This window comes from Balearica regulorum, chromosome 8, assembly GCF_011004875.1.
Source record: "Balearica regulorum gibbericeps isolate bBalReg1 chromosome 8, bBalReg1.pri, whole genome shotgun sequence".
NCBI lineage: Eukaryota > Metazoa > Chordata > Aves > Gruiformes > Gruidae > Balearica > Balearica regulorum.
The window spans coordinates 10,069,938-10,095,418 of record NC_046191.1 but is presented as its reverse complement, the minus strand read 5'-3'; the positions used below and the strand labels follow the sequence as shown (position 1 = coordinate 10,095,418).

Below are 25,481 nucleotides of genomic sequence, written 5' to 3'. Positions count from 1 at the left end.
TGCAGGATTGCTCTCCTTCTTCCCTCTTCTTTCCCCTGGATCTAGAATAATGTCATTTATCCTGAAAACAAGCCAGAGCTGGCTTGAGCTGTACAAGACTGAAGGTCCATTCCCCACTCTCTCCCAAATTCCTTTACACGGCCAAATCCCCACCTGCAACATGGGACAATCTCATTCCTAACCCTGCTAGTTTTGGCTTACAAACTCCATGGGTCAGGGACTCTCCTGTGCACCCAGCAAGGAAGTGGCACGGCAGGGACCTGCCCATAACGAGGCCCTGAAAAGCAATTTAATCCTGTTACACAGAAAAAGGAATGGCTTCTGACGAAATAAAAATGAGACTGAACTTTGGGTTCCCCATCACTTGCATCCGTGTTATCTATCTGGGAAAGCACACAGAATTGGTGATCTTTGCTGCCTGCTTGTTGCTTCTCACTTAGCAAAAGCCCAGCAAAAACCCCTAGCTGCTCAGAGCAGAAGGCTTTATCAGCAGATCAGAAGTCCTAGAGAAGCCGGTCCTGCTGCTGCCCTTGGAAAACTCAAGGTCTGAGACATCTCTCTGCTATTGCTATCCACCCCTAGTCATGCCTGGGGCTGCAGGGGTTCCTCCACATGTACTCCAGGTTGTCTTCTCATCCCAGTGCTCTGCCTAGCCCAGCTCCAGGGACCTTGGGCTGATTTTCTAAGGATAGGGATCTCAAGGATCCACCTGTATACGACAGTGTGTTGGGAGGGGGGGGACATGACAGACCAGACCCCGAGATGAAGGAAGAGCTGCTGTGCCTTCCAGACAGGGGTCTGGCTGTCAGCTCCATCCTGAGGAGCAAATAACACTTCACTATTTCACATTCCCACATTTATAAGAAATGTAAAGAAATTTAATTGTTCTGGGCTTGCTGATGAGGCCAGGGAATCGCCCGTTTGCTTATCTCAAAAGTCCCCTCTGCTTCAATGCATCTCCTTTAGCCCATGGCAGCTATTAGGAAGGTATGTGCTATTGTGGCCAAAAGTGCCTGTGGCACCTGCTAGGTTGCATATCACTGGGTCCACCCGGGGGGGATGAGAAATAGCAAGTCACTGTAATGGCAGAAGCCCTGTTTCAGGGGAAAAATCAGAAATTTCAGCAAATAATCAGCCATCCAGCTCATCCTTTTGTCGTTCTGGCCATGACTTGGGATCTGAAGAGATGAGAAGCTACGCATTTCTGCTGCAGCATGCTGGAAATCTTGCTGTCCCTTGCATTGATGCCTTCAGCATCGCCCAGTCATGGTGAGGCAAAGCCCTGCAGGTCCATTTCACAAATAAGGGAAACTGAGGCACAGAAGGGGCAAGTGACCTTAGCAGCAGTTAGCCAAACCCAGCTGCATTCTCTCTCGTGTGAGCAGTTGTCCATACAACAGGTCTTGCACAAAGCATGTCTTGGAATTTCAGGATTTGCGCTTATATCCTCCAAAAATTGGTAGCTTTTTCCCCTAAGAAATATGTCGGGTTTAGCCAAAATTAACATTTGCTCAAAGCAACACTCCTGAGCCTAAAATGTGTTCCTGGGTGATATGGCTCAGAGCACAGATGCCAGTTCCTCTTTGAAAAATGTTGGGGGGCTCTGTGTTTTAATGGATGTTATTTTTCTTTCTCCTTCACTTCCTTCCTTCCTTCCTTCCTTCCTTCTCTTCTTCACTCTTTCCATTTCCTCCTCCTTTCTCAGAAAGAGCCATAAAATAAAGAAAACATATGAGAGCAAACCTGAACATTCCCTAAAGAAGACTGTATTTTTCCTAGAAAAAAAAAAAGTAGTGATGAATTTGCTACATTTCAATATCTGCTCCAAAAAGAAAAGGAAAAAAATCCCCACAAACCCAGTTTTTAATTGCTTGTTTCTTTTGACATTTGTCATCAAAGCCAAATATTTCTTGCTTGCCCCAGAATTCTCTCATTTCCCATCCCCACTGGCTTTCAAATCCCGCCTGGGATGGATGCTGCCGGGGGAGAGCCAGGTTGTAACCACTACGATAAGGCCATTTTCTTGGCCCGCTGTGCCAGTGTGGATGAATGGCAGAAGAAGGCAGCCCCTGCTCAGGCTTTTCATCCGTCACAGCTCTGTACCCTGCTTCCCCTCTTTAAAAATGCCTTTAAACAGCAATATATTTTGTTATTTATGTACGGATGAAAACCCCGGTGTCAATGGTGCGGCCCCACACCGGCCCCGTCCTACCCCCGCTAGCTCAGGATTCAGCTGGGACATCCGCTCCCCTCCCGCACGCACACACAGGGCCAAGGATAAGAACCACCTCTCAGCATTTTATTAGCCATTTTATAAGACCACTCATGAGTCCCCCAGGGCTGATACTAATTGCAAGCCTTGAATAAGGCTGGGCCCTGACGGGCAATGCTGTTCTCCGTACATCTAAGGGCTGCAATGGGCTCTCTCCTCTACCCAGCTGCCCATTTGCATGTAGTCACCAGGATTTGTCCCCTCTGAGCTCCCTGCTCCTCTGTCCGTGGGGTCAATAGCTGCCAGGGATCTGACAGGACATTCACACCAGTCTCAGGTCGCGCAACCTTGAGAAATTAGGCTGAGGAAACACCTGCCTGGGCTGTCCCACCTTGCCCTGGGCTGGGAGGAATCAAGCTAAAAATCCCTGAAATGAGAAGAAAATCCTCCAGTCTGCTTTATTGCTGGGGGATGAGCCTGCATCCATGATTCCCTCTCGGCTTTCCCGTCTGTTCAGAGGGCATATTGCACCCCTAATCATCTCCGAGCACGGGGGAAAGTGCCGCTGCATTGCTGGAGTGGGAGATAGCCAGGATCCCAATACGTGGTGCTCAGAAAGGGAGAAGGGAGCTGACTTCGCTCTGGATATTCCCTCTTGGCCAGTGATATCAAATGGAATGAATAATTTACTATCTGATCATCTCTAATCTTCATCCCATAAAATCAGCAGCAAGCTGGGAGGGTTTTTGAAGCCTCCAGCTGCATTCACTGATAAGACATGAGGCAGAAAAGATTGGAAGCCCATAAAAATGATAATCTCAGGCTTCAGTGTAACTTGGTGGAAGGGTTTTCTCCTGTCCTTTCATTAAGGATGGATTTCATGATCTTCCTTAAATAACAACAAGCCTTCTCATGTGGAATCTCCCATCCGAAAACTGATTGCATCATCATTAGGAAATAGGAGGCCAAGCAGCCAGAAAAAAATAGCTGGCGCACAGGTTAGCACAAGGGCCAAGTCCCTGCAGAGTGAACAGCACATACCTTTATGGGGTGGGAGGAAAGGAGGTGATTGGAGGCAATATCCAAAAGCAGAGCGAAGCTTTAGGCATCGGGGCTCTGCCTGGGAGAGCTGGGCACCAGCACCGTGCCAAGCTGCTGGCCACAAGCCTGACCATAAGCCTGGCTGAGGAGCAAAGCCCCGCTGTCCTCATCCTGGTCCTCCTTGGTCAAATCCCCAAATTCGGTGAGACTGGCTATTCCCCGGGAGAAGAAAGGAAAGGAAAAAAAACAAGTGACCAACCATTTCCATGTCGATCTCAAGATGGCCAAGAGGAGGAGAAGGAAATAGTTTGCTGGCTTGGTGGGGGTGGATAGTTTCAGAAAATAATTATCCCAGATGCCAGAATAGGAGAAAATTAAAAGTGTAAACTATAATCAGATGTTAAGTTGTTTTTCTTCTGCTAATTGAAATAATGTTTTCTCTGCTACCAACCACTCTACCCCTTTCAGATGCTAATCCCTATCAAACACAGACTTACAATTACAAATTCATAGGCATCTTTCCCAGGAGCAGAAATTGCTTTGCCCTGTAACCTCTAAGATGAGGTCTTAATAGGAATTCACGAGCAGTCGCTGGTAAAGCTTCATTAGCCGGAGAGAATAGACAAGGGCAAGTTGCAGTGCTCCCTAACCACTCTAGGGAAAAATTAATTTAAATTACTTTGTAAAGTAACAAGGCCAGATAATGTGTTTCTTTCTTGGATTATTGTTTTCTGACACCCTAATGCGCTCATAGATTAGGTTGCTTTGCCTGTCTTGATGGTGGTCCATGCTAAGTTGTGGTTTATGGAGAGCAGAAGCCTTTGGAAGGAGAAACACCGACCCCTTGGGCCAGAGCTGGATGGAGATGGGGTGAGGATCTGGCTGTTTCTCACCAGGTTGGGTTGCTCGGAGGCTGTTTGGGACACTGAGGCACGTAGCAGCCACCTCCAGCACAGCTTCAACACAGCCTAGAAGCGAAACCGGGCTATTGAAGGCCACACTTCAGCATTTCCCTGATTGAAAATTGGTCCAAGCCAATGGAAGGAGTCCTGCTGATTTGGAGCAGCTCTGGATTTGCCTCCTGGAGACTGAACGCTGAGCGATACTTAGCCCCCTGCTCCCAAGGGCTGGACCAGCATGGGAAACCCCTGCCAAAAGCCACCATCCCACAGCAAAGGGACTGATTCCCAACTAGCTAAAACCTAAAATACACTAAAATATTCTAAAAACCAAGCCTGTAACCCCAGGATGGGAGGGTTGTGATCTCTCCCCCACATCCAGCCCCTGCCGAGCCTCCCCAAAATAAGCTGTACTTCTCTTCCCTTGGCACCAGGCTGGATGCTCTTCATGCTGGGCTTGCAATTTGGTGTGGTTTTACGGAGCTTTGCAGTGAGCCAAGTGAGGGGCCGTGGGAAGATGCAGAGATAAGGGCTTGGCAGAGGAGCTGCGACTCTTCCCAGCGCCCTGGGCTCGCAGCCGGACTTCGGTGGGTGCTGCCAGCACCCGGCGTTATTAACCTGTGAGCTGTCACACAGAATGGGGCTGTCTGGCTGAATCCTCGGGGGACGCGGGCATCATTCAACGAAGAGACAAAGAGTTCAAAGGGCCTTTCGGCAACAAACAGCGCTGATCATCTCAGCTGATTAAATAGGTTCCCAACAGATCTGGGAGTCCTAGGAGACCAAACTGAAGCTGGGAAGATTTATGGGAAGCTACCTGAATTGGAGAGGGAATATATTGATTTTATTCCTGGCTTCTGAAGGGGATCGCTGGGTTTTTTCAGAGCAAAGATGCATCGAGACAGAGGGATTGATAAGTAAGTAAATAGAGAGATGAATGGACAGACTCACGACCCATCTGATCATTTTCCTGTCCCCACTTACTCAGGGGAAGATAGAGAAACCGCATGATGCTCAGACCTACCTCCTATCATTCTCCCATCCAAAACTGCAACACTTAGAAATGGGATTATAACCCCCAAGCACGAGATTTTACGTCACCCCAGCTCCTGCCGTCACTTGAATTTCTTTCATCCCATCAGCAACCCGTTGCCCTTCAAGCCGTGCCAAATTCTGGGCCACCTTTGCTGGTAAAAAGCCCTGAGTTTCAACAGCTCCAAGTGCAATTAAGTGCACCCTTGACTCCTCCTTGGTTTTGCTGTCTTGCAACAGGCAGGACCCAGCCTCGTGCATTCATCAGCCTCCTGGAAAGTGGAGGAGCATCTCTTGGGGCAGGAAGAGAAGAGCCTGATTTCAGTAGGACCCCCCTGCTCAGCATCATCCGAGGATAGAACTTTCCTTCCTCTGACCCTGCAGCCTTCCCAGGGCATAGGAAGGGTCCTGTGCAGAGCTGGGGAGCACCCCTAAGGCAGGAGATCATCCTGAGCATCTGTTGTGGTGTAACCTGGCAGGCAGCTAAAACAACCACACAGCTGTTTGCTTACTTTCCCCCCCACAGTCAGACTGGGGAGGGAATCAAAAAGAAAAAGGTAAAACTCGTGGGTTGAGATAAAGACAATTTAATAGGACAAGAAAATAAAATAAAAATAATAATAACAACAACAAGAAGTAACGCACAACACAATTGCTCACCACCCAGAGCTGATGCCCACCTAGTTCCTGATCCACGCCACCTCCCGGCCAACCCCCGGTTATATGCTGAGCATGACATCATATGGTATGGAATATCCCTTTGGCCAGTGGTCCCAGCAAATATCCCTTTGGGTCAGTTGTTCTGGCTGTGTCCCCGCCCAGCTTCTTGTCACCCCCACCTTCTCCTTGGCAGGCCAATATGAGAAGCTGAAAAGTCCTTGACTGCTTGGCAACAACTAAAATATCAGTGTTTTATCCACATTATTCTCATCCTAAATCCAAAACACAGCACTATACCAGCTGCAAGGAAGAAAATTAACTCTGCTCCTGCCGAAACCAGAACAGCATCCTTGAACAGTGGGATCCAACCTGCCAGAGCCCTGCCAACAGGCACCAGCCCTGTTTATTGCCACACTCATCAGCAAAAGCAGTACTTTTTCAGGTGGCATTTCTCTCCTTTTCCTTCTCAGCACCAGAGCTTTTGCCTGGCATCCAAAGTGAAAAAAAAATAACAGGGCCATCGGCGAGCGAGTGAAACGCATCTAATAACCTCCACTTCTTTTCAACGAGCTCCAGTTGTTGCTTTACAAGTGTACTCCAACCCCGGCAAGTGCCAAACAAAAGCTCCCCTCTCCTCCTCCGTGCCTGTTAAACAGCCTTATTATTTCAGCGAGCTGCATCTGCTGGGTGGCAGCCGCGATTACCATAACACAGGGGCAGGATTTGGCCTGGATGTTTCACCCTCGGTTCTGCAACAGGCGAGAGCATTGGGCTGGTTGAAAAATAAAAATAAGGTGGGGGGGGTGGGGATCAAATGGATTAAGTCACTTTTCTGGCTGCCACCCAAGCAAACAGATGCAGGTAGCAGAGGAGATGGGAAAAAATCACGTCATCTTCTGCTTGGAGCAGCGGCTTCTGTTGCTGGGGAAAGGGGGTGGGAGGAACATGGAAAGGCCAGAGGGATTTCATATGAGCCCAAGGGGTGAAAGAGGCATTTCTCAGGGTACGTTGAAGTTGAGGCGGCTTTTTGGGAGCTTTAATCCATTCCTGTGGCCTTGGAGGCTTCTGGCCCTGGCAGGATGCTCCTGTAGTTGAGCTCAGTGCCATGAGATGAGGGTGGGGAGCTGGGGCTCCCACGGGAGGGACAGGATGGATAGGAAAGGGCTGAACAACGCCGAGCCATGCCATTGTGCCGTGGTGGCTTAGAACAGGCTGCCCTCAAATCCATCCCTGAAAAGGTTTTGAGGACAAAAGGTGAAGACCCCTGAGAGATGCTTTTGCCTGGGATTGAGGAGTAGAGGCAGTTTCCAGGACTGGATGGGCTATTAATTAAAACTCAATAAATAGCAGGGCATTGGAACAGCCACTGGCACCCCCACTGGGAAGCACAAGCCTTTGCAGGTCGCCTTGCCCCTCCTGAAATCCTGGGGGACTCAGCAGCCTGCATTTCCCTGGCAGAGACCACAGGGAGCCAGTGACCATAGGCACGGAGCCCGTGGCCCCCACGTCCTGGGGAGCAGGGACCCCCAGGGCAGCACCGAGACCTCCAGGGCCTGGCTGAGCAGTGGGGGGACCAGCAGCTGTCCCAAACATTCTCTGTGCCTTTCTACCCCGAAATACCTAACTCTGTGGCAAAAGAGCCGCACTGTTCACATAAACCGGTTTTAACATAATGATTGTTGCTCTGTGGTAACCCCATGAAGATGTGGAGAGCTGAGCAGTGTGGATGGAAGAGGAGGGAAAGGAGAGGGAGAACAGGGAAAGGGGAGGGGAGGGAAGAGAAGGGAAGGCAGGGCAAGAGAAAGGAAAAAGGAAAATCAGGAAAAAAAGGTAAAAAGAGGGGAAAAGGAAAACAGGCAAAAAGGCAAAGGCCAGCCTTTAACCTACTTTATTCGGAAAACACCAAGACGCCACCGAAGCGCCCCGCAAAGCCCGCCCCGCACGGCCAGGCCCGGCGCTCCGCACGGCCAGGCCCGGCGCTCCCCCCGCCGGCGCTGCGCTCCCCCTGGCGGCCGGGGCCGGGCGGGGCCGGGGCCGGGGCCCGCGGTGGCGGCGGTGGCGGGCGGGCGGGCGGCAGCGTCCCCGCTGGCTCCGGCTCCGGCTCCGGCTCCGGCTGCTGCGCGCCGGCAGGAAGCGCTGGTGCTGCGGTCGGCTTTGATCTGCCGGTTATCTGCGACAAGGGGTTCCCCGAAACCTGTTCAAAGGAGGCGCTTGCCCGGAGGCGGCTGCCTGGGGAGCCCCAGCGGCCGCGTGGGCTCGGGGATGGGGAGGGGGAGGACGGGACACCACCCCCCCCCCCGTGTCACCCGTGTGGGACAGGCCGGCCGAGACCCCGGTCAGGCCACTGCATTGCGAGGACATCAACTGTGAGCTCCTGATGGAGGGCAAACCGAGCAGGCAGGGTGGTGGCGATGGCATCGCCATCGTTGGGGCGATGTCATCATCCTTGGGGCAGTGTCACCGTTGGAGGGGACAAAACGTGCTCCTGCTCACACGCCCTTTATGCTGCCCGTCCAGCAGGTGTGTGTGTGCGGCCGTGGGACTTTATCCCCAGCCCCATCGCGCCTGCACGCAGCGAGATAGAGGGGCAGCTCGGAGCGGGGACAGAGCCAGCTGGAGGGTGGCCCCGGGGATCAGGCAGAGAGCCCTCCCGCCCAGCGCCTGCTGAGATAGGAGCAACGGCCGTAGCCTCTGGCACGCTGCGCAAGCTCAGCCGTTCCTGCCACCCTAGAAAACATCCTGGGAAAAGCATCTGGTGCCTGCTTGGGACAGTTTGATGTCGTCTGACCTAGAAGAAGGGAAAAAGTAGCTCAGAGTTTGCTAGGGCAAGGCAAGGAGCAGCTTGGGAGTGATTTCTGCTGATGCAACCGAAAGCAAAAACCACCCTGGTGTTTTATATCGTGATGACAACCTGCAGGCAGCATGCAAGGGGCAGGGGACACACGCGTGTGAGCATGTCATGGGCTTGGATGGCTTGACCATGAAGGACTGCATGTTCACGTCCATCCAAATACGTGTATTTAGGACTATGTCCTTAGAAATACATCCACAGACGTACCCACAGGTGTAGGACGTGCAAAAATGAGTGCGTGCATTTGTCAATGTGTTTGTGCACCATCACACGTGTAAGACTGTACATGTAAGAGCACACGGTCCGTGTGTTTGTGAGCAAGTCAGTGTGCACACTTACTTGTCATGTGCGTGAGCTCACGCGTGGACAGGTACCCGTGGGGTGTGAGTATTTTTTGTGAATCCTCGTGCACACAAGCATCTATGCCGATGTGTGACTTCACTAGCACGCCTCCTGGGATGTCCCACATTGGAGCGTGTTCCCCCAGCATCCGCAGGACACCAGCTCACCAACCGCACGCCCATCAGGCACAAACAGAACCCTCCCCACCCCAAGCAGCAGCTTCCCATCCACAGCAGCACGCTGCTGACCAGCTCTGGCTGCCCCCCAGGCCACCTCCTCCAGCCTCCAGCTCCCATTTCCACACCATTCCCAGGGACGGGGCAGACCGAGTGCTCGGAGGAGTGATGCTGCATTGCTGGATGGTTGCAAGACATATGACTGGGAGGGTGTTGACGTGTTTTATTTCAACTCCAGCAGCATGTATCACTGGTGGGGTGCAAGAGAAGTGCTCTGGAGATGGGACAGCTGCTGTAAAGTGTCCCCTTGCTCACGTGCCTTCCCAGGTAACCTTGGATGGGCAACGGGTGAGGCTATGGCTGGCCCTTTGGACACACAGGAGTACCTTGCCCCTGGTTTTGGGGATCTCTGGGCAAGCCCAGGGGCAGCAGGGTGCTATTCCTGCCCCAGGACTGTGCTGCAGGTGGTGACAGGGCTGGAAGCAGGACAGTCGCAGGGCAGGGCTGGCCCCGCTCCCTTCCCCGGGGCTTGGCTATCTCCTCAGCTAAACCTCCAGGGACGGTCTGGTGGTCCCTGCCGTGGATGCAGGGCAAACAGGGCACACGGGCAGCCACACTCTCCCAGACACAGTCCAGGCTGTGACACTTGGCAGCCCAGGGCATTTTGGAACCACTCATCGCCCCCCCCCCCGCCCCTGAGCCCAGCTCAGGGTCCCACATCAGGGGGGGATCACAGCTCAATGGTACCTCGCACAAAGACCCACCACTTCTGCTGTCAACCTGCTCATTTCACACGATGTAACTCAGGATGCTCTGCCACAGCTTTCCCGAATGCCCTCAGGCAAGTTCCCGAGCCTTTACCAGCTCCAGCAGCAAGTCACCTCCTCCCCTTTTTTCCAGCATCCCTTAAGCAACAGGATGCCAGCAGAAACCTGCCTTTCATTTTGCACTGTGCACGCACAGAGGAGCACGGTACCGCCGTGGCTTCGCTGCCCTCTTTGCCAAAAGCCATTTCCTGCCGGACTCATTCCCACCTTGGCACGGCTGGATTAAGCTGGTGCCATGCGGGATTTACCGGAGGGATGGGCAGGGAGCGAAGCCCCCGGCCCCACCACGTGCTGTCGGCCGGGCTCAGGCCTGGCACATCAAAGTGCCGGGGTAGGTTTAACCGCACTCCAGACACTCCCTCCCATTTCCTGCTGGATTCCCGTCTCACTCCCTGCGCCCACATCAGCAAAACAGAGTGTAAAAATAGAGGCTGGACTTCACCAAAACACAATAGTAAATTGTTCCCCGGAAAGGTCACCGGGGCGGCTGAGAATAACTCCAAGAGTAGGGGAAAAGGAATGTCTACCGGGGGGACAAGTTGGAAAGTGCGTGCCGGACCCCCCCCGGGAGGTTTCTTCCATCCCCATCAGTGATGCAGGGTCCCCCCTCCTGACCCCCCGGGGTCTCAGCGCATCCCCATCTTCACCCATCCACCCCCAGCCCCCCAAGCTGCAGCACCCTCCTGGCTCCCCCAGCACCCCATCACCAATTTTTTGGGTGGAAACTGGAAAAAAAAAACACCAAAAAACAAACCACAGAGCAAGAAATGAGGCGAAAGGAGAGGCAGGAGGATGGAAGAGAAAGAAAAGGGCTGGGAGGAGGAAGGTGATCCCGCTCGCCGCTCATCCCTGCGCCGCGTGTGACAGCGCGGTGTCCCCTGGGCACTGCTGGCCGGCTGCAGCCTTTGTGCGGCGGTGGGAATGCTGGGGACGAGCCCCGGGACGAGGAGCGTACTGAGAAGTCCCAGAGAGCCATAAATTACCCCCTCCTGTTGCCACTGGCCTGTAATAGCGAAAAGGCAAAGCTTTCTCATCATCTGCTAGGGTGGGAATGTTTGGGTCCTGTCATTTCTGTGAGCATATTTAATTCAATAATGTGGGAATCCCGCTAATGAAGCAGGTCCTTGCTCTTGCCTTCGGTGGTGTTCCCAGGCAGGGGTGCCAGTTGCAGGCTGCCCTCACCATAGCTTTGCCAGAAAGGCTGTAATTAAAACCAGCTAATGAGGGTTGAAAATCAGAGCTGCCCAAATTTTGGGTGATTTTGAGTTTTTTGTGTTTCTTGTTTCATTGCCTCAGGCATACACATCCCTCCCACCTTCTCTTTTTTTTTTAATTCAATTTTATCTCAATGCCACTTCCCCTCCATTCTTGCTCCCCAGTGTCATCCATGCAATGGATTTTCTGCCACCAGGAGCCCAAATGTCACCAGGCTCCTGCGACACATTAGAAACGTGGGCAACAAAAATCCCTCTAAATGCACCTGCTTCAAGTTTGTGAAGAAACCACTATTTGCCAGAAAATTTCCTGCAGTAGACGACGGACAAAAATAATACAGGTTGGGTTGGGGATTTTCCCCCCTTATATATGAATTCACAGAGCAATGCTCATCATACTTGCAGCATGACTGTAAAAAATATATATATAATTTATGGGAAATTAATTAAATTTACCATCGGAAGGCAAGGGTGGGAAGGGCTTTAAAAATAGTTTTAAAAAGAAAAAAACGGCAGAAGATGCCTGCTGCCTTCTGTGACATTTGCATCTTGGTGGCCGAGCAGCATCAAGGCCCAGAAGATGCTGGAAGGGGGATGCTCCTTCCATCACCACCAACATGGGGCCACCAGCCACCCAGCTGGGGACACATCCCCAGAGCCTGTCCCAGCACAGCAGCTCCCATGGTCTCCTCACCACCAGGGTCCACCAGGAGTGACACCCGTTGGTCATTCCACCACGAAGTGGGTGGCATTGGCACCCTCCCGGACCTTTCTATAGACTGTAGAGCTATATATTAAATATATATGTACAAGGAGTGGTTTGAAACCTTCACCTTGAGGATGTTCTTCCCTTTGCTGGTGGCAAAGGTTGCGTGGCCATGGACATTTTAATTGAAGAAAGAAAAAAATCAGAAGGGGGAGGTGGAAGGAGAATTGTTCTGGTGATGGAAGGAGGGAGAGGGAGAGCTGGGAGGTGGGAGGGAGAGATAAATGGTGAGTGAGCTATCAGGTCTCCCCGGGCGGGCAGCAGGACGGGGGACGGGGGTTAAACCAGCTGTGCAGCCGTGATCGCCCGACCCCAGATAAACACCCCGCAGCCACACGCTGCCCCACGCCCGCCCAACGCCTTGTCCCAGCAACGGGAATGGAAACCAGCCCGGCCCTGGCTGTGGGGGTTTGCTCAGCCTGGCGGGGTGCCCCCCCGGTCCCCAGTGTGCGGCTGTGCCTGGACAAGGCTCCCCACATCCCCGCTTTGGAGCCTGGGAGGGGCCCCCCTCTTCCACGCAGGGGGGAAATATCACCCAGAAACTTTAAAAGCAAACGTTGGCTGCCGGGCTGCTGGGGTCGGGGGGGAGGTTAGCAGTGAGGCTTTGGGGAGATACTTTAAAAAAGCAAGGGATGCTTTAAAAGACCCTGTTTAAGTAGGTAATGACTCTGGAAATCATAGAAATTAAAGGCAAGAAAATATCCGCGGTGCCGTTCCTGTTCTACTGCTCTGTGCTACGGGTATGGTGTTGGCCATGGTCAGCAGCATGATGCTAGAGTTATATATAGATACGCACACACACATATATATAAAAATATATATATATACACATTCAATGGACCACTTAGTCTGTAAACATTGCCGAACTAATGTTACCAGTTCAATTGGTTTTTAAAGTATTTGTGCACATGGCTGGCATAATAACTTCTATTTTAAAAAAAAAAAAAAAAAAGAGGAATTACTGTCATTGCCTATAAAATCGTGGCCAAACACTTGCCAGGGCGTGAGGGGAAGCAGCATTGCCCCCAGCAGCCCCCTCCCCGCACCAGCCCCCTCACCAAAAGAGGGGAAAAGGCTGTCAGAGCCTTTGGGGGACCTGCAAATAATATGGTGGGGGTAACGTGGTGGCGGCTGGTAACGCTCGCCTGCGGCGGGGGGATTGCTTCACCACCCGTCTTCCTTCCTGCCGGCCCCGCGTGCTCTTCCTCCCGCTTGCTCTCTCTGCAAAAGCCCAGCCCAGGCTGGACAGCATGAGCCAAGCAAGAAAAAAAAAAAAAAAAAAAAAAAAGCAGATCCTTTTGCAAGGTTTTTGCTGCCTGTTTATGATTTTTGATGGCTGGGGATGGACCATCCTGGCATCCTCGCTCCGAAATGCGATACCAAAGTAGTGATGGATCCGAGCAACGAGGTGGGAGAGAGGCAAACAGCAAGTGGAGGCTGCTTTGTAAAACTTTATTTAGAAATATTCTTGATATATTCATTATATATATATATTTATATATACACACACATTACAACAAATGTGTTTTCCAAATAGCACATCCACAGTGGGTTGAGACTCAGGGTACCAGGTCTGGTTACTTCGTTTCTGCAGAAAAAATGCAGAAATCCAAGGGGAGGGTGGCAGAGAAAGGGACGAAGATGAAAGACCCAAAAATCGTAAGGCGGGAATTCACTCACACGGTACGACATTGCCCCAAAGCGTTGTTCCCAACAGAAACGGGGGGCGATGGTCCACACAGCGAGAGATGAAGCAGGCAGGAGGAGGTGGGCAGAGGAAATGTACCATTCAAATCACAATTAAAGTACAACTGTACATACCCCGGGAAACCTGTGGCGCACTCTGCTATGGGCTACGAGCAGGTGTACGTGTGCGTGGGGGTGTTGGGGGTGTGCCGCCACGGTTGTACCATTTTCCCAACTGTTCAGCTACCAAAAAGACTAAAAAAAGAAAAAAAAAAATTATTGTGGGGAATGAGGAATTTCTGAGCGTCGGTGATTTTTTTTGTTACAATAGTTTAATAAAAAGAGTGTAAGACCCCACCCACACCACCCCCAGATTATTTTGAACGCTGAAAACCAAGAACAGCTTTACCTGTGTGAGAGCATCCCTCTCCCGTCCTGGAGGGCCCCCACCTGCCAGCCCCCGCCGCTCGCCTCTCCTACCCCTGGTGCCAGGGGCAGCCCAAACCTCTTCCTCAGCATCACTCCATCACCCGCTGGCACCTCTCCCCTGGCCCACCCCTCCAGGAAGCACCCTTGAATAAAAACCCCCATGCTTGGGCAATCCACATCCAGGAAGGAATTTTCCTCCTTTTCCCCTATTTTAGATGGGGGAGTTTAATGGTTTCAGAGGATTTGGGGTCTACGCTGGAAACCCTTGCTAGTGCTGGCACCCCTTCCCAGGCAACTAATTCCACCTAACGTGCCAACCCACGCGCCAGCCTCCCACCTATTATTTACAAAGAGGCGGTAAAACCAAGCGGGGATGGAAATGATGGGACTCTGAATTAAGCCTGGAGGGGCTTGCAGACACCCACCCAAATCCTCTGTGTTTCCTTGTACCTCAGCATCCTTGAAAAGGAACGAGTGCGGTGGAAGGTGTCCCCACTTGAAGGACTTTTTCCCTTCCAAAGGATGTTTGTGGGTGTTCGGGGTTTTTTTACTGTAGCACAGTGGAGATTTCTGTGCCTTGACATCTCTGCAGAGGAAGAGGGTGGGCTTGGGGCATTCGCTCTGTCAGGCATCAGGCGGTGGGTGAGAGATGGGCCTGATGCAGCGGTGATGGCATGATATGGTCCTCAGCTCCCAGCCACCGCAGCAGCAGGCTCCTGCTACCCAGTCTGTTCCCAAATGCCTTCCCGAGGGGGGCAGCAGGGATCAGAAGATCAGCTCAGTCGCAGACTAATCCCACCGCTGCTTTTAGTGCCTCCCCCTAAGATTTGGAGAGGCTGTGGCCTCCTACCAGCCCCAGGCAGGTGAGGATCCTCCTAATGTCAGACTGAATCCAGCACCTGGAGTCCAGCCTGCGGGCATTGGCACAGCTGAACCACCACCATTTTCACACAATAAAACCAAAAAAAATTCAAAGCATACATTAAAATCCCTTTATAACCCTATGTACACACGCACTGTTGATGCACCATCGACTCCTTTTGCCTTTTTGTTGCTTTTTGAATTTAAAAATCCCCCAATTCAAGGGGATGCTTCACTAGCAATTTTGGGTTTTTTTTCTCTTACCAATTCTGAAATTTATCTTCCTTGAGAGAAGTTCTGGCCCTACAGAAACCGCTGGGAAAACTCTAGAAGAACACAACAGGCTTGGAGCTCATCCGCTGAGCGTTACCAGCAGAAAAATCAGGGCCTGGGAGGGTGGCAGAAAACATCTATGTACCTTTTCGTTCAGTGGATACTGCATGACAGCGTTAAACAGAAGTAATCCCACGTCATAAATACAACAACCCCAAACAATCCAGTTAGGTAGAAGGGAAAGGAAAAAGGGGAAAGGAAAAGAAAAAAAAAAAAAAAGAGAGAAAAAGAAAAAGTCTTAATCCTTTTAATAGTTCTTTTGCTGAGGGTATTTTTTCACCTCTTTAAAAAGATACAGTCATAAGCTCTTGGCCATCAGGAACACGTGGCCCCGCTCCTGCTCAGACCGGCTGTATATGCCACAGGCTGGAGAAATGCCGTAGCGCCGGCAGGTTTCAGCAGTCTCCAGTGCCACATGGAGCTAGAAAGCGTCGGTGGCCTCTGCCAGCACTGAAAGAGGAGTTTCACGTCTCAACCAGGGGACTGTTTAAAAAACGACTGTCATCAAACGGTCTGAAAACCCTCTAAAAGCTGGAGAGGTGCTGGCCGCGTCTCCTGCCCCTCCGCAGAGTCACATCACGAGCAGTATGTACAACGAAGATGACTTCAATGCTTTTCTTCTTTGTACGATCACGTACCTAAATGCCGAACATCCATCTGGTTTGGTCTCGTCCTCGGCCAACGTGCCAGCCGCTCCATCCCGGGCTGGGGAGGACGGGGAGACCGAGCCACCGGGGAAAGGCAGAGTTACAAATCCCACGGGCACAAGTTCCAGCATCTGCACGCTCGGGTCTCACCCCCCCCTCGGTGCTTCGGGAGCGATGCGGAAGGTCATCACCGCTGCGCGTTGCCTTCTACGGGGAGAATGGCATGGTGCAGGCTCCGCGTGTGCTTCGAATCTAGCGTTTCGTGCTCTTCCGTGAAGCTGTCTGGGCTTGCCGCTCCGTCTAAAGAGCTTCCACAGCTAGAGTTAGGAGACAACATGTCCTGCAGGAGGTCTTCCTGGACTATGCCAGAGTCTTTGTTCACTTTGCCCCTTTGGTTTCCTTCTTCCTCCTGGTCGTTGAGCAGCTTGGCCAGGAAGTTGATGTATTTCATAGCCAGGCGCAAAATCTCATTCTTGCTCAGTTTTTTGTCGGGCGGGTGGGTGGGGATGAGCTTGCGGAGCTCTGCAAAGGCTCCGTTGACGTTCTGCTGTCTCCACCTCTCCCGGCTATTGGTAAAAATGCGACGAACCACTTTCGTATGAGGACCTGCAATTGCAAACGTGCAGAGTTAGAAGCGAGGAGTAACAGGTTATTTAGTACTTTGCTAAACAGGTCATCATTTCCCAGATTAACCGATTTATTTTAGTGACATCAGCAAGGCAGTGAATTGGGAGTTTCCAGCTAACTGGAAGCTAACCTGAGGAGCTGAGGTAGCTGTAATTTCTGTTCAATCCAGTGGAAGGGAAAAATGGAGTTGCATCTTTTTAGCTGTCTCCTGAGATACCTATACTTACCTCTCCAAGCAGGAAGGCTTAGGCCATGACACATGTGCAGAAGGCTGCTATATTTTTAGGGCATCTCAGCAACAAAGGTCCTATTAAAAGGTTCTCTCACTAGATGGTTTTTTTTTCTATCCCAAAAGTGTCTTGACGACAGAAAGAAACTAGCCTGAGCAGAGGCTTTAACAACTCTAAGATCCAGAGATCTTCCCTGATGTAGGCAGGATGCAGAGCTGATAAAGCCTGTAGGACTGCCACCAGCCCTCTGGGTGGTTTCTATGAAATGGGGTGGCAGGATACACCCCGTGGCAATAAGGACAGGTAGCGATGTGACACACAGAGTGAAAGCAGTGTCCTTGCTGGAAGGGTGATCACGGGTGGAGGATGAAGCAATTTCACAGCTGACCTGAGGACTGCCTGTTCTCTCTGCACATCGGTGCTGCAGGGCAAGGATACTAATTGGAGAAGGGACTCTAAATTGCTAGAGGTGTCCATTTGGCTCAGTTACATGTGAACTCCTTGTAATTTTACAGCCACATTCCTGGTGGGACATGTTACACAGTATGGACACACAAACCACATCAATTCTCCTTTCAGATCATCAGGGTTAGTCCTGTAAACACAAGCAAGGCATTATCTCCATGCTAGGTGAGACCCAAAAGCATGTCTACCCAAAAGTACTGTGCTACAGGAGTAGCAACGCTGTAAATCAGGACTGCAGGTCCTTGGGTCTGTGGAAACTGCTCACGTAAGGAGATGCTACCATAAGATGCTTTTATTATTATGCCCTTTCCATCCTCACCTCCAGCAGACGCAAACAGTGGAAGGACACATCAATCTCATGAAACTCTGGGAGAATGACCATGGCAGAAACCCCCATAGGATGGGAAGCATCACATACAATGAAAATTATCACAGAGTATGAAGCAAAGACTTGCAGATAACACATGGGTGGACAGGCTGTGGCTATTCCCATCCACACCATCTCTCCCCTGTGGCCCCCACCCTGAGACACTTGCCTAACTACTTCCTCCTGGTAGGAGCAAGACCCTGGCCATGGTAAGCAGTTTAAGCCATAGCTCTGCCATCACCCAGTGACACCAGCATCCCAGGGGCATTTAAACATCTTTATTCTTATATAGTATAACTCATGACAGGTCTCACCTGGCACGACCAGAGGAGTCCCACGTTCCAGCTGATTAAAGACCATCACGCTTTCCTCCCTTCAGGGGAAACTGAGCCCCTTTGGTCCAGTGCGTCACACGTAATACCCCCCACCGCAGGGTTTGCATGGGAGCGCGCTCCCAAGCAGCCAGGCTAAAGCTACCGGCTTCTTCAACGTGCGAGCAGCCATACAGCTCACTTCTCCTCCTAGCGTGCTCAGGAGGAGAGAGCCCCCCAAAATCGCAAAGAGCCTCTGGGATAAGCTGGGGGATGTCAGAATGAGAAACTCATCTCTGACCACCAAGATCCTGGTCTGATAGTTTAATTAAGCCAACCTTCCACTTCCAAACAGCACGCAAATAATTAATGTGCAAGAGCTCATGGAAAGGGAAGGTTTCTTGTCCCTGATGTGCACAGCCCGCTGCACCATGGGGTCACGGGGAAGGTGGTAGGGACTAAAGGGACCTCGACAACACTGGGCTGCCCAGCACTGTTAATAAGGCAGTGGAGAACACGCTGCAACCTGCTACAAAAATACATCAGCTTCAACACTTATATGCTCTTTCCAGGCAAGACAAAGCAACCAGCCTTGAATCTAGAAGGAGATGCAGCTTAAAACCTTTTTACTCCCATAAGGGTATGAGAAAAAAACCCCTTGGAGAGTGTTTATTTTCAAAAAACAAAACCAAAAAACCCCAAACACTCAAGAGACTTCCAGTCTTCACAGGTTTCAGACATGCATCCCTGTTCACTGAAAGCTGCTGACTAAAAGGCATCTATTCATAAATCGGTCAGAAATCAGAAAAAAAGACCTGTTCGTTTTCATTCAGGGGCACCCAAACCAAGCTCCAGTATATAACACAAATTCTGACACCACGCAGATTCTTCATTCCTGCATCAACCGAATTAAACGTATCTTTTAGAAAGAGATCAGGTTTTGGACAAAACATGTCAAGCAATGGAGAAATTTAAAATGCCCCATAGCTGTGTTATAATAGAAGAGACTTATTTCTCATAAAGAAACTTGCCTCATAATTAATTCAAGCAGTTGGCTGAGAATTTTTGCTTGGATTTTGTTCCAATTGATTGACTGATGCTTTTTTAATTGTAATTAGAGATCTGAAGAAAACTAATAAAAAGATGATCTTCCAAAGTTCCAGAATATCCTTGCAGATTTTTTTTTTACATTTTTATCTCCGTTTTTATCTATTTTTAAGAAGATATTCAATGCACCAAACTCTCCAGAATAGATATATTTGCAAAAAACCACCACTCGTTTCCTTACAGAGGAAACCAGACACCAAGCGCCCGGCAAGACTCTCCTGCCCTTCTGCACCTCCCCAGGGCTGAGGACCCGCAGGAGCGATGCTCCAGTGTGCCACAGATGTCACCCGGCAGGTGAGCATCAGAGCGACGAGCAAAGCCCGGCAAATAGCACAGATGCCTCAGCACAGGACACACATCCCTACAAACTCCTCCTGTTTACACTCATCACCTGGTACCTATTTTTCCCCTCAAAAAATTCCGAGCCCAGTCTTGCAAGTTCACACGAGCCAGAACCTGGAGGATTGGGCCCAATCTATATACCTGCATTACCTGGCAAGCAAAAACTTGGTTATAACCAAATATCTCTGTAATCCTTAATATCTAATTTAATAGCAAATCTAAAGCTTCAGTCAGACACCGTGATTTGATGGACTTTCACCGCAGCCGCTAAGCCTCTGCATCGAAACCCAGACAAAAAGACCTTCGTGTGCCGGGGGCTGAGACAACGGGGTGCCGGCTGAACGACCAGAAGGGCAGAGGGTCGGAGAGAGGGACTGATGGACGCAGATAACGCCCTGAGCCCATCATTTCGTACCGTATTATTTTAGAGTGACGTGGGTTATGGTTGGATCTGATTTTAGATTAGCCGGGTAGAAGGAAAGGGACAGCTAGCTAGAAAGAAGGAAAATTAATTGAAATGTAGCGTTTACAATTGCTAAAGAGAAAACACATTACAATGGACCTCATTTGTACGGGCTGTTAACTCTGCAGATAAACGTGTCAGCCTTCCACGTGCAAAATGTTCTTGCAAATACCCCTTTGCGTGGGCAGCGCTGCCGCCTGCACGCAGCCTCCCACGACCCACGCCGGCTGCGTGGGAGCAGGCAGCGGGCTCCTGCTCTGCCTTTGCACTGCCTTCCTCTCTTTGGAATCACCCCGCCAGCCTGACAGGGATCCCCGCACCTGGGATTTCTGCTCGGACACCACACTGTCACCCTCCACATCTGCTCCCAGGCTCTGCCACAAGACCAGACACGGGTATCTCTCCACGGCAGACTGCAGCAGGGTGTGGATATATACTGAATTAAGGAGCAGAAGAACTGGCAAAGGGACCTGCCACAATCCCGTTGCGGACCCGCAGACCTTAGCACGGGTTTAGCTCTTTGCTTTTAGGCAGTTTAAAGGCGGGTTGGATCTGTCTGCCTAAGGCTGTGGTCTGCATTACGGACGTCTCCTGGCTGAAAGGGTTTGCAAACACAGCATGTCACTGCAATGGCCCTGATCCAGCCTCTGCACTTCAACAAAGACTTAAATTTAGTGGCTTCCTTCGGATTTAATCTCTAAGCAATTTGCAGAACAGGGATGTAATTAACCATGCGCTGAACTGCTTTGCTGCGTGAAAGCAAATCCACCGAGCACGCTGCTGGTCGTTAGTCGGGACAGATCTGGGCTCTGCTGCACAGAGAACCACCCTGCCACCACAGGCATCCTCTTTGCCCTTTACAATTTGGGGTCTGAATCCCAGCATGTGGCACTGTGCAGCATCTTGCCGCCTTCATCAGATGGGGAACCCCCAAAAAGCCAGCGCAGGGGCGAAACGCTCTCACCGTCGGTGATCTCCATCTCGTAGGGAGAAGGTCTCCTCTTCACCCGGTTGCTGCCGTACATGGAGAAGGAGTCCGGTTCGCCGAAAAACCCGCTGCGAACGAAAGGCAGAGAGGCCGTGAGGACACACCGGCATCCCCCCCGGCACGGCACGGCACGGCACGGCCCGGCCCCGCGGGGGCGGCTCGGAGCCGGCGGGAACCCGATCAGCTCCGTGACATCCGAGGGAGCTCACGGCTCACGAAGCCGAGCCCGGGGTCGTGCAGCGACACGACACGCGGCCGCTCGGGGACACGCACCGAGGGACGCCAGCCCTGCGTGGGCAGGGGGATGCGGGCGGCGTGGGGCACCCGAGCTAGGGGCTCCCGGGCAACACCCACCCCCCACCCCGCAGCCCTCTGCCCCCCAGCCGGCGGGCACGGGCACCCACCCGGGCCGGGTCCGCACCGACAGCGTTCTCTGTCCCTTGCGCTTATGTGCGGCACTCCTCGGAGGAGAGAGAGCCCGGGGAGCTCCGAGGGTCTAAACCAGCTCTCGACAAGCACCGCGTTTACTGCCGGACCTCTTTGCTGCACCTCAGTACGGGATCACCGCCCAATACCGGCTCTGCCCGGGTCACTTCTACCGTTACTTTTTTTTTTTTTTCCCCCCCTAGGAATGACAGTTTTTCGTTTCGGGTTATTTTTTTTCCCCTTTCTTCCTTTGCAAAGTTGCATGCAAACCCGCGATGACTAAGCCCCGCGCAGAGGAAGGGATGCCGCTGCCGCCCCCCTCCCGCCCTTCCCGGCACCGAGCCCCGCAGCCGAGCGGGGCACCCCTCGGGGATCCGCTCCGAGGGAGCCCCGCCGGGGGTGGGGGTGAGGGAGACACGGACCTGTTGATGGTGGCCAGCGGCTGGCCCAGGTTGTAGAGCATGGCCCTGCCGGGGGGCTGCAGCGGGAGCGCGGGGGGGCTCAGCTGCACCATGCGGGCCTCGCAGGCGGCCTCGGCGGCACGGCACGGCTCGGCGCCCGGCGCTCTCTGCATCGCCTCCCCCGCCGCCTCCCGGCTTTTTATGTCCAGGGAGCCACCCCGGCGCACCAGCTCGATGACGGGCACGGGGGCGGCGGGGGGCCCGGGGGAGGGCCGGCCCGCCTCCTTGGACGCCCCGTTGAGCAGCAGCTGGGGGTCCGCCGGCGCCTCCATGCCCCCGCGGCTGCTCTCCGGCTCGCTCGTGGTCTCCGCTTCCGAGTCGTGCCGCCGGGGGGGGCGGGCATCGCGGGGGTCACTGGGGGGCGGCGGGGCGGGCGGCCTGTCCATCGTCCTGCGGAGAGAGGCAGCGGTGAGGGGCGGCCCCGGCTCGGAGGGGAAAAGGGGGGGGGTACCCCGCCCCGGGCACCGCCCCGACGGAGCCGGGGGAGGGGGGGGGGGGAAGGTGCGGTTCGGGGGTCGGGCTTCGCCGGCGAGAAATTGGTGGGAAACGGGAGGAGAGCAGGGGAGGCACTAATTACCCCAAATCAATTGGAGTTTACCGGCGGGACGGGCCCCGTCACCCCTGCGAGAGGGTGCGTACGGCCACGCCGCCGAACCGTGTGGCGCTGTGACGTCACGGAGCGCCCCGGCCCTGCCATGACGTCACGGAGCCCCACAGAACAGTGCGGCGCTGTGACGTCGCGCAGCCCCCAGGCCTCGCACTACGCGCCGCGCAGGGGTCGGCCAGGCCGGACCCCCCCCCCCCCCCCAACTCCGCCGGGCGCCCCGCGGTGATTTACGCCGCTACACGCGGAGGGCTGACACCATCCAGGCGGCTGGTGTAGCGAGAGGGGCTCGGCCAGCGCCCGGCGCGCCGCGGTTGCTGGGTGTTAAATTATGCGGCCAAATTACGGCCGGGAGGAGGCTCGGTATGTGTCGTGTGTGTGTGTGTGTCCCCCAGGGGATCCCTCTCCGTTTTGGGGGCCCCGGCGGTGTTTGCTGCCCCGCGGAGCCAGCCCTATCGTGGCCCCGTCTGGCGGCAGCGGCCTCAGCCTCACGGGCGATCGCTTCTGGTCCCGTTTTTATCTATTATTATTATTATTATTTTGAAATCAGCGAAATATACCCGGAGCCACTTTTTGGGGGAGAGGGGGTTAAAGCAGCCCATGACGGAGTCAATCCCCCCGCCATTCGCTACCGCAGGAAGGAGGAAGGGGCCCGGCGCTCGGCGCGGAGCAGCCCTCCATCCGCGGCCGCACACGGTCATTGTCCCCCTTCTCCCGTAGAACGAATACTGTCGCGACAGGGCACCTCGCGCCGAGGGCAGGCAGCGATATCGCGACTATGGCCATACTCTTTCTCCCACAACACCCCTCGTTCAGTTTTGGGTTTTTTTCTCCCTATAAATAAGGGACTTCGCGGAGCAGAGAGCTAACACACAGCAGGTCTCCTCCCCATCCTTCTCGCTCCTTTGCCTTGAGTAATTATTTTTTTTTCCCCCTCGTTTCTGCTGGGCTGAATTTCGAGAGAAAACCCCATTTTTTTTGCTATCTCTCACCATCTCTCTTGGTAAAAAAAACCAAAACAACAACCACCCAACCTAAAGCACAAGCTTTCCGTCTTCCCTCCAGCCCCCTCCCCGCCAGCCCTCTAGAAAGAAAAATCTAATTGTCTGTTCCGATATTGTATAGGAAGAGATTACTCACATGTGTCATATTTAAGTAGGGACACCGCAAGTCTCTCCTGTTTCAACAAAAGCGCTCTCAGTGTCAGGCTGAATTTACTCCTCCCACCTCAGGGTACTTACGACTTTACAGAGAGGAAGGACACCCGCATCGGGATAAAACTGCTAAATCCTGGGAGGAAGAGAAGGGGCGGGGGGGGGAGAAAAAGAGGAGAGGGTGGATCTCGTGGGCCCGGATTGCCAGACATCAGTGGGGAGCGGGGTGCAAGGGAGAGGGGGGGGGACACGGCACCCCGGGGCGGCCCCTGTTGTAGGGGACAACCGGCCACCCCCCCGGTCCCCACCCCCCCTCCTCGCGTCGCCGCCGGGCAGCCGGGACCCGCCGCCTCGCACACGGGGCCACAACGCGCGGCGGCCACGGCCTGGCGTGGAAAAGAGAAATAGATAAAAAAAATGAGTTTTAAAAAAAAAAAAAAAGGAAAAAAAAAAATCCTTAGATTTGGGGCGAATTGGGTGGGGTTTTGGACACGTTGCAAGCCCGGTCTCCCCGGGAGGAAATCCCAGACGGGGCCGGAGTTGTTTTTCTCCCGATGGGCTCCCAAATAGCGGCGGCGGCGTTTCTCCCACGCCCGGTTGGAAAATGTAATTCCTAGAGGGGCAAATTTAATTCCTACAGGGGCCGGTTACCGGCCGCGCTCCCGCCCCAGATGCCGCGACGGCCGGGGCCGGGCCGCCGGTGGGGTGAGCCCGCTCCCCGCCGCGGATCAACAGGAAGGCGAGGACGGTCGTGTCCCCCCCCGCCAACGAAATCATGAAAAATAAGGTTTTCGCCTTCGTAAAAAATGAAATAAACCCGATGGCGTCTCTTCCCGCTTTCGTTAAAAACGAAATACACAAACCCGCAAAAATACCCGCAGTATTTTGCCTTCGTTTGGGGGTGATTTCGTTTAGAAAAAGGGGGGGGGCATTAATTCCCCGCCCGCTGGTTTCTGCTCCGCAAAATCCTTTTGTTTTCCAGCCGCGGATCGGCAGGAAATTTCCAGCCCAGAAACGCAGCTCTCCCGTGGGCCCTTTGTAGGGAAATTGCCCCAAAGCGGAGGGGCGGGAGGGAGCGGTATATGGGGGACACCCCCCCCCCCCCCCCCCCCGGGAACAAACGAACGGGGCCTGGCCCTTGGCCGGCCCGGTTCGTCCTCCCCCATCGCCCCGGGAGAGGCTGGGGGAAGCCGGGCCCGGTGGGTGCTTCGCCCCCGGCTCCCCCGCGGCCGGTACCACCCGGCTCCTCGTTGCCGCACCCCGGGGGTCCCGGGGAGGAGGGGGGAAGCGCACCCCGCATTTGCAAAAGGGAAAGCGTCTTCTCCTCACCCACCCCGCATCAAAGAAGAAAAAAAGATTAAAACCCAACCGCGGAAAAGACTTTTTTTTTTTTTTCCTCCCCTCGCCTGTCTCTCCATGGGGCAGAAGCCCCCCAAGCACCCTTCGCTGCCCCCCAAAACCCCCCCAAAACCCCAGCTTGCCGTACCCACCGCCCCAGCCGGCTGCAGGGCCAGATCCCTCTCTACTCACCATTTGCTTTTCATTGGGAAAAGTGAGTGGAGCCATTTTGTGGCCTACGCATCGCGGCTATATTTGTAGTAAGTGTTGGGTGGCTTCGGCTGGGTAGGCTCTAATTCCACATCACGTCCAGTTTCCTATTTAGTATGGAGAGCGGAACACTACTGCAATGTGGCCGAGAGAGATAAAACCCCAGCAGTGGCCCGCCTGCCCTGATAAGCTTCTAAACCCATTATTTATGAAATGATTCATTATTATTTGGCAATTTTATCGAAGGAAAGCGGAAAATTATTGCAGGGATATGCATAGGAATAACTCCGGAATGCATGCCTTCTAGCTTTTTATGTGTGTGTGCTTAGATGCTCTTAAAAAGACACTGAAAAAAAAAAAAGAGTAATAAAAAATTGCACCGTGGCTGCCCGCATCTGAATAGCAATTCTTT

General features: G+C 53.1%; 1 protein-coding gene and 1 long non-coding RNA gene across 4 annotated transcripts; both read right to left on the bottom strand.

Moving 5' to 3' along the window:
• Nucleotides 1–13,456: 13,456 nt before the first annotated feature.
• Nucleotides 13,457–14,917, bottom strand: LOC142602734 (uncharacterized). Its single transcript, XR_012836506.1, has 2 exons — nt 14,116–14,917; nt 13,457–13,961 (listed from the first exon to the last, which is right to left on the bottom strand). It is a non-coding gene; the product is annotated as an uncharacterized LOC142602734 (long non-coding RNA).
• A 643-nt stretch (nt 14,918–15,560) lies between these two features.
• Nucleotides 15,561–25,234, bottom strand: TAL1 (TAL bHLH transcription factor 1, erythroid differentiation factor). Of its 3 annotated transcripts, none has more exons than XR_012836505.1 (5): nt 25,052–25,233; nt 21,725–22,153; nt 20,853–20,944; nt 15,968–16,582; nt 15,561–15,812 (listed from the first exon to the last, which is right to left on the bottom strand). XR_012836505.1 is itself a non-coding variant. In XM_075759462.1 (5 exons), coding segments are annotated over exons 2-5 (942 nt in total). In that variant the 5' UTR covers nt 23,510–23,657; nt 25,052–25,234; the 3' UTR covers nt 15,561–16,163. The 3 variants fall into 3 exon arrangements, 2 of the variants coding, with proteins under 2 accessions (XP_075615577.1, XP_075615576.1); XM_075759462.1 differs by adding an exon at nt 23,508–23,657 and having other exon boundaries at nt 15,561–16,582; nt 25,052–25,234; XM_075759461.1 differs by having other exon boundaries at nt 15,561–16,582.
• Between the last annotated feature and the right edge of the window lie 247 nt (nt 25,235–25,481).

Bases quoted from the DNA above. Each gene is read 5' to 3' on its own strand.
- TAL1 (XM_075759461.1), bottom strand. The intron at 20,945-21,724 runs GTCCGTGTCTCC...TTTCGTTCGCAG, and splicing joins CCGCTGGCCACCATCAACAG to CGGGTTTTTCGGCGAACCGG. The intron at 16,583-20,852 runs GTGAGAGCGTTT...TTGCAATTGCAG, and splicing joins CGAGATGGAGATCACCGACG to GTCCTCATACGAAAGTGGTT.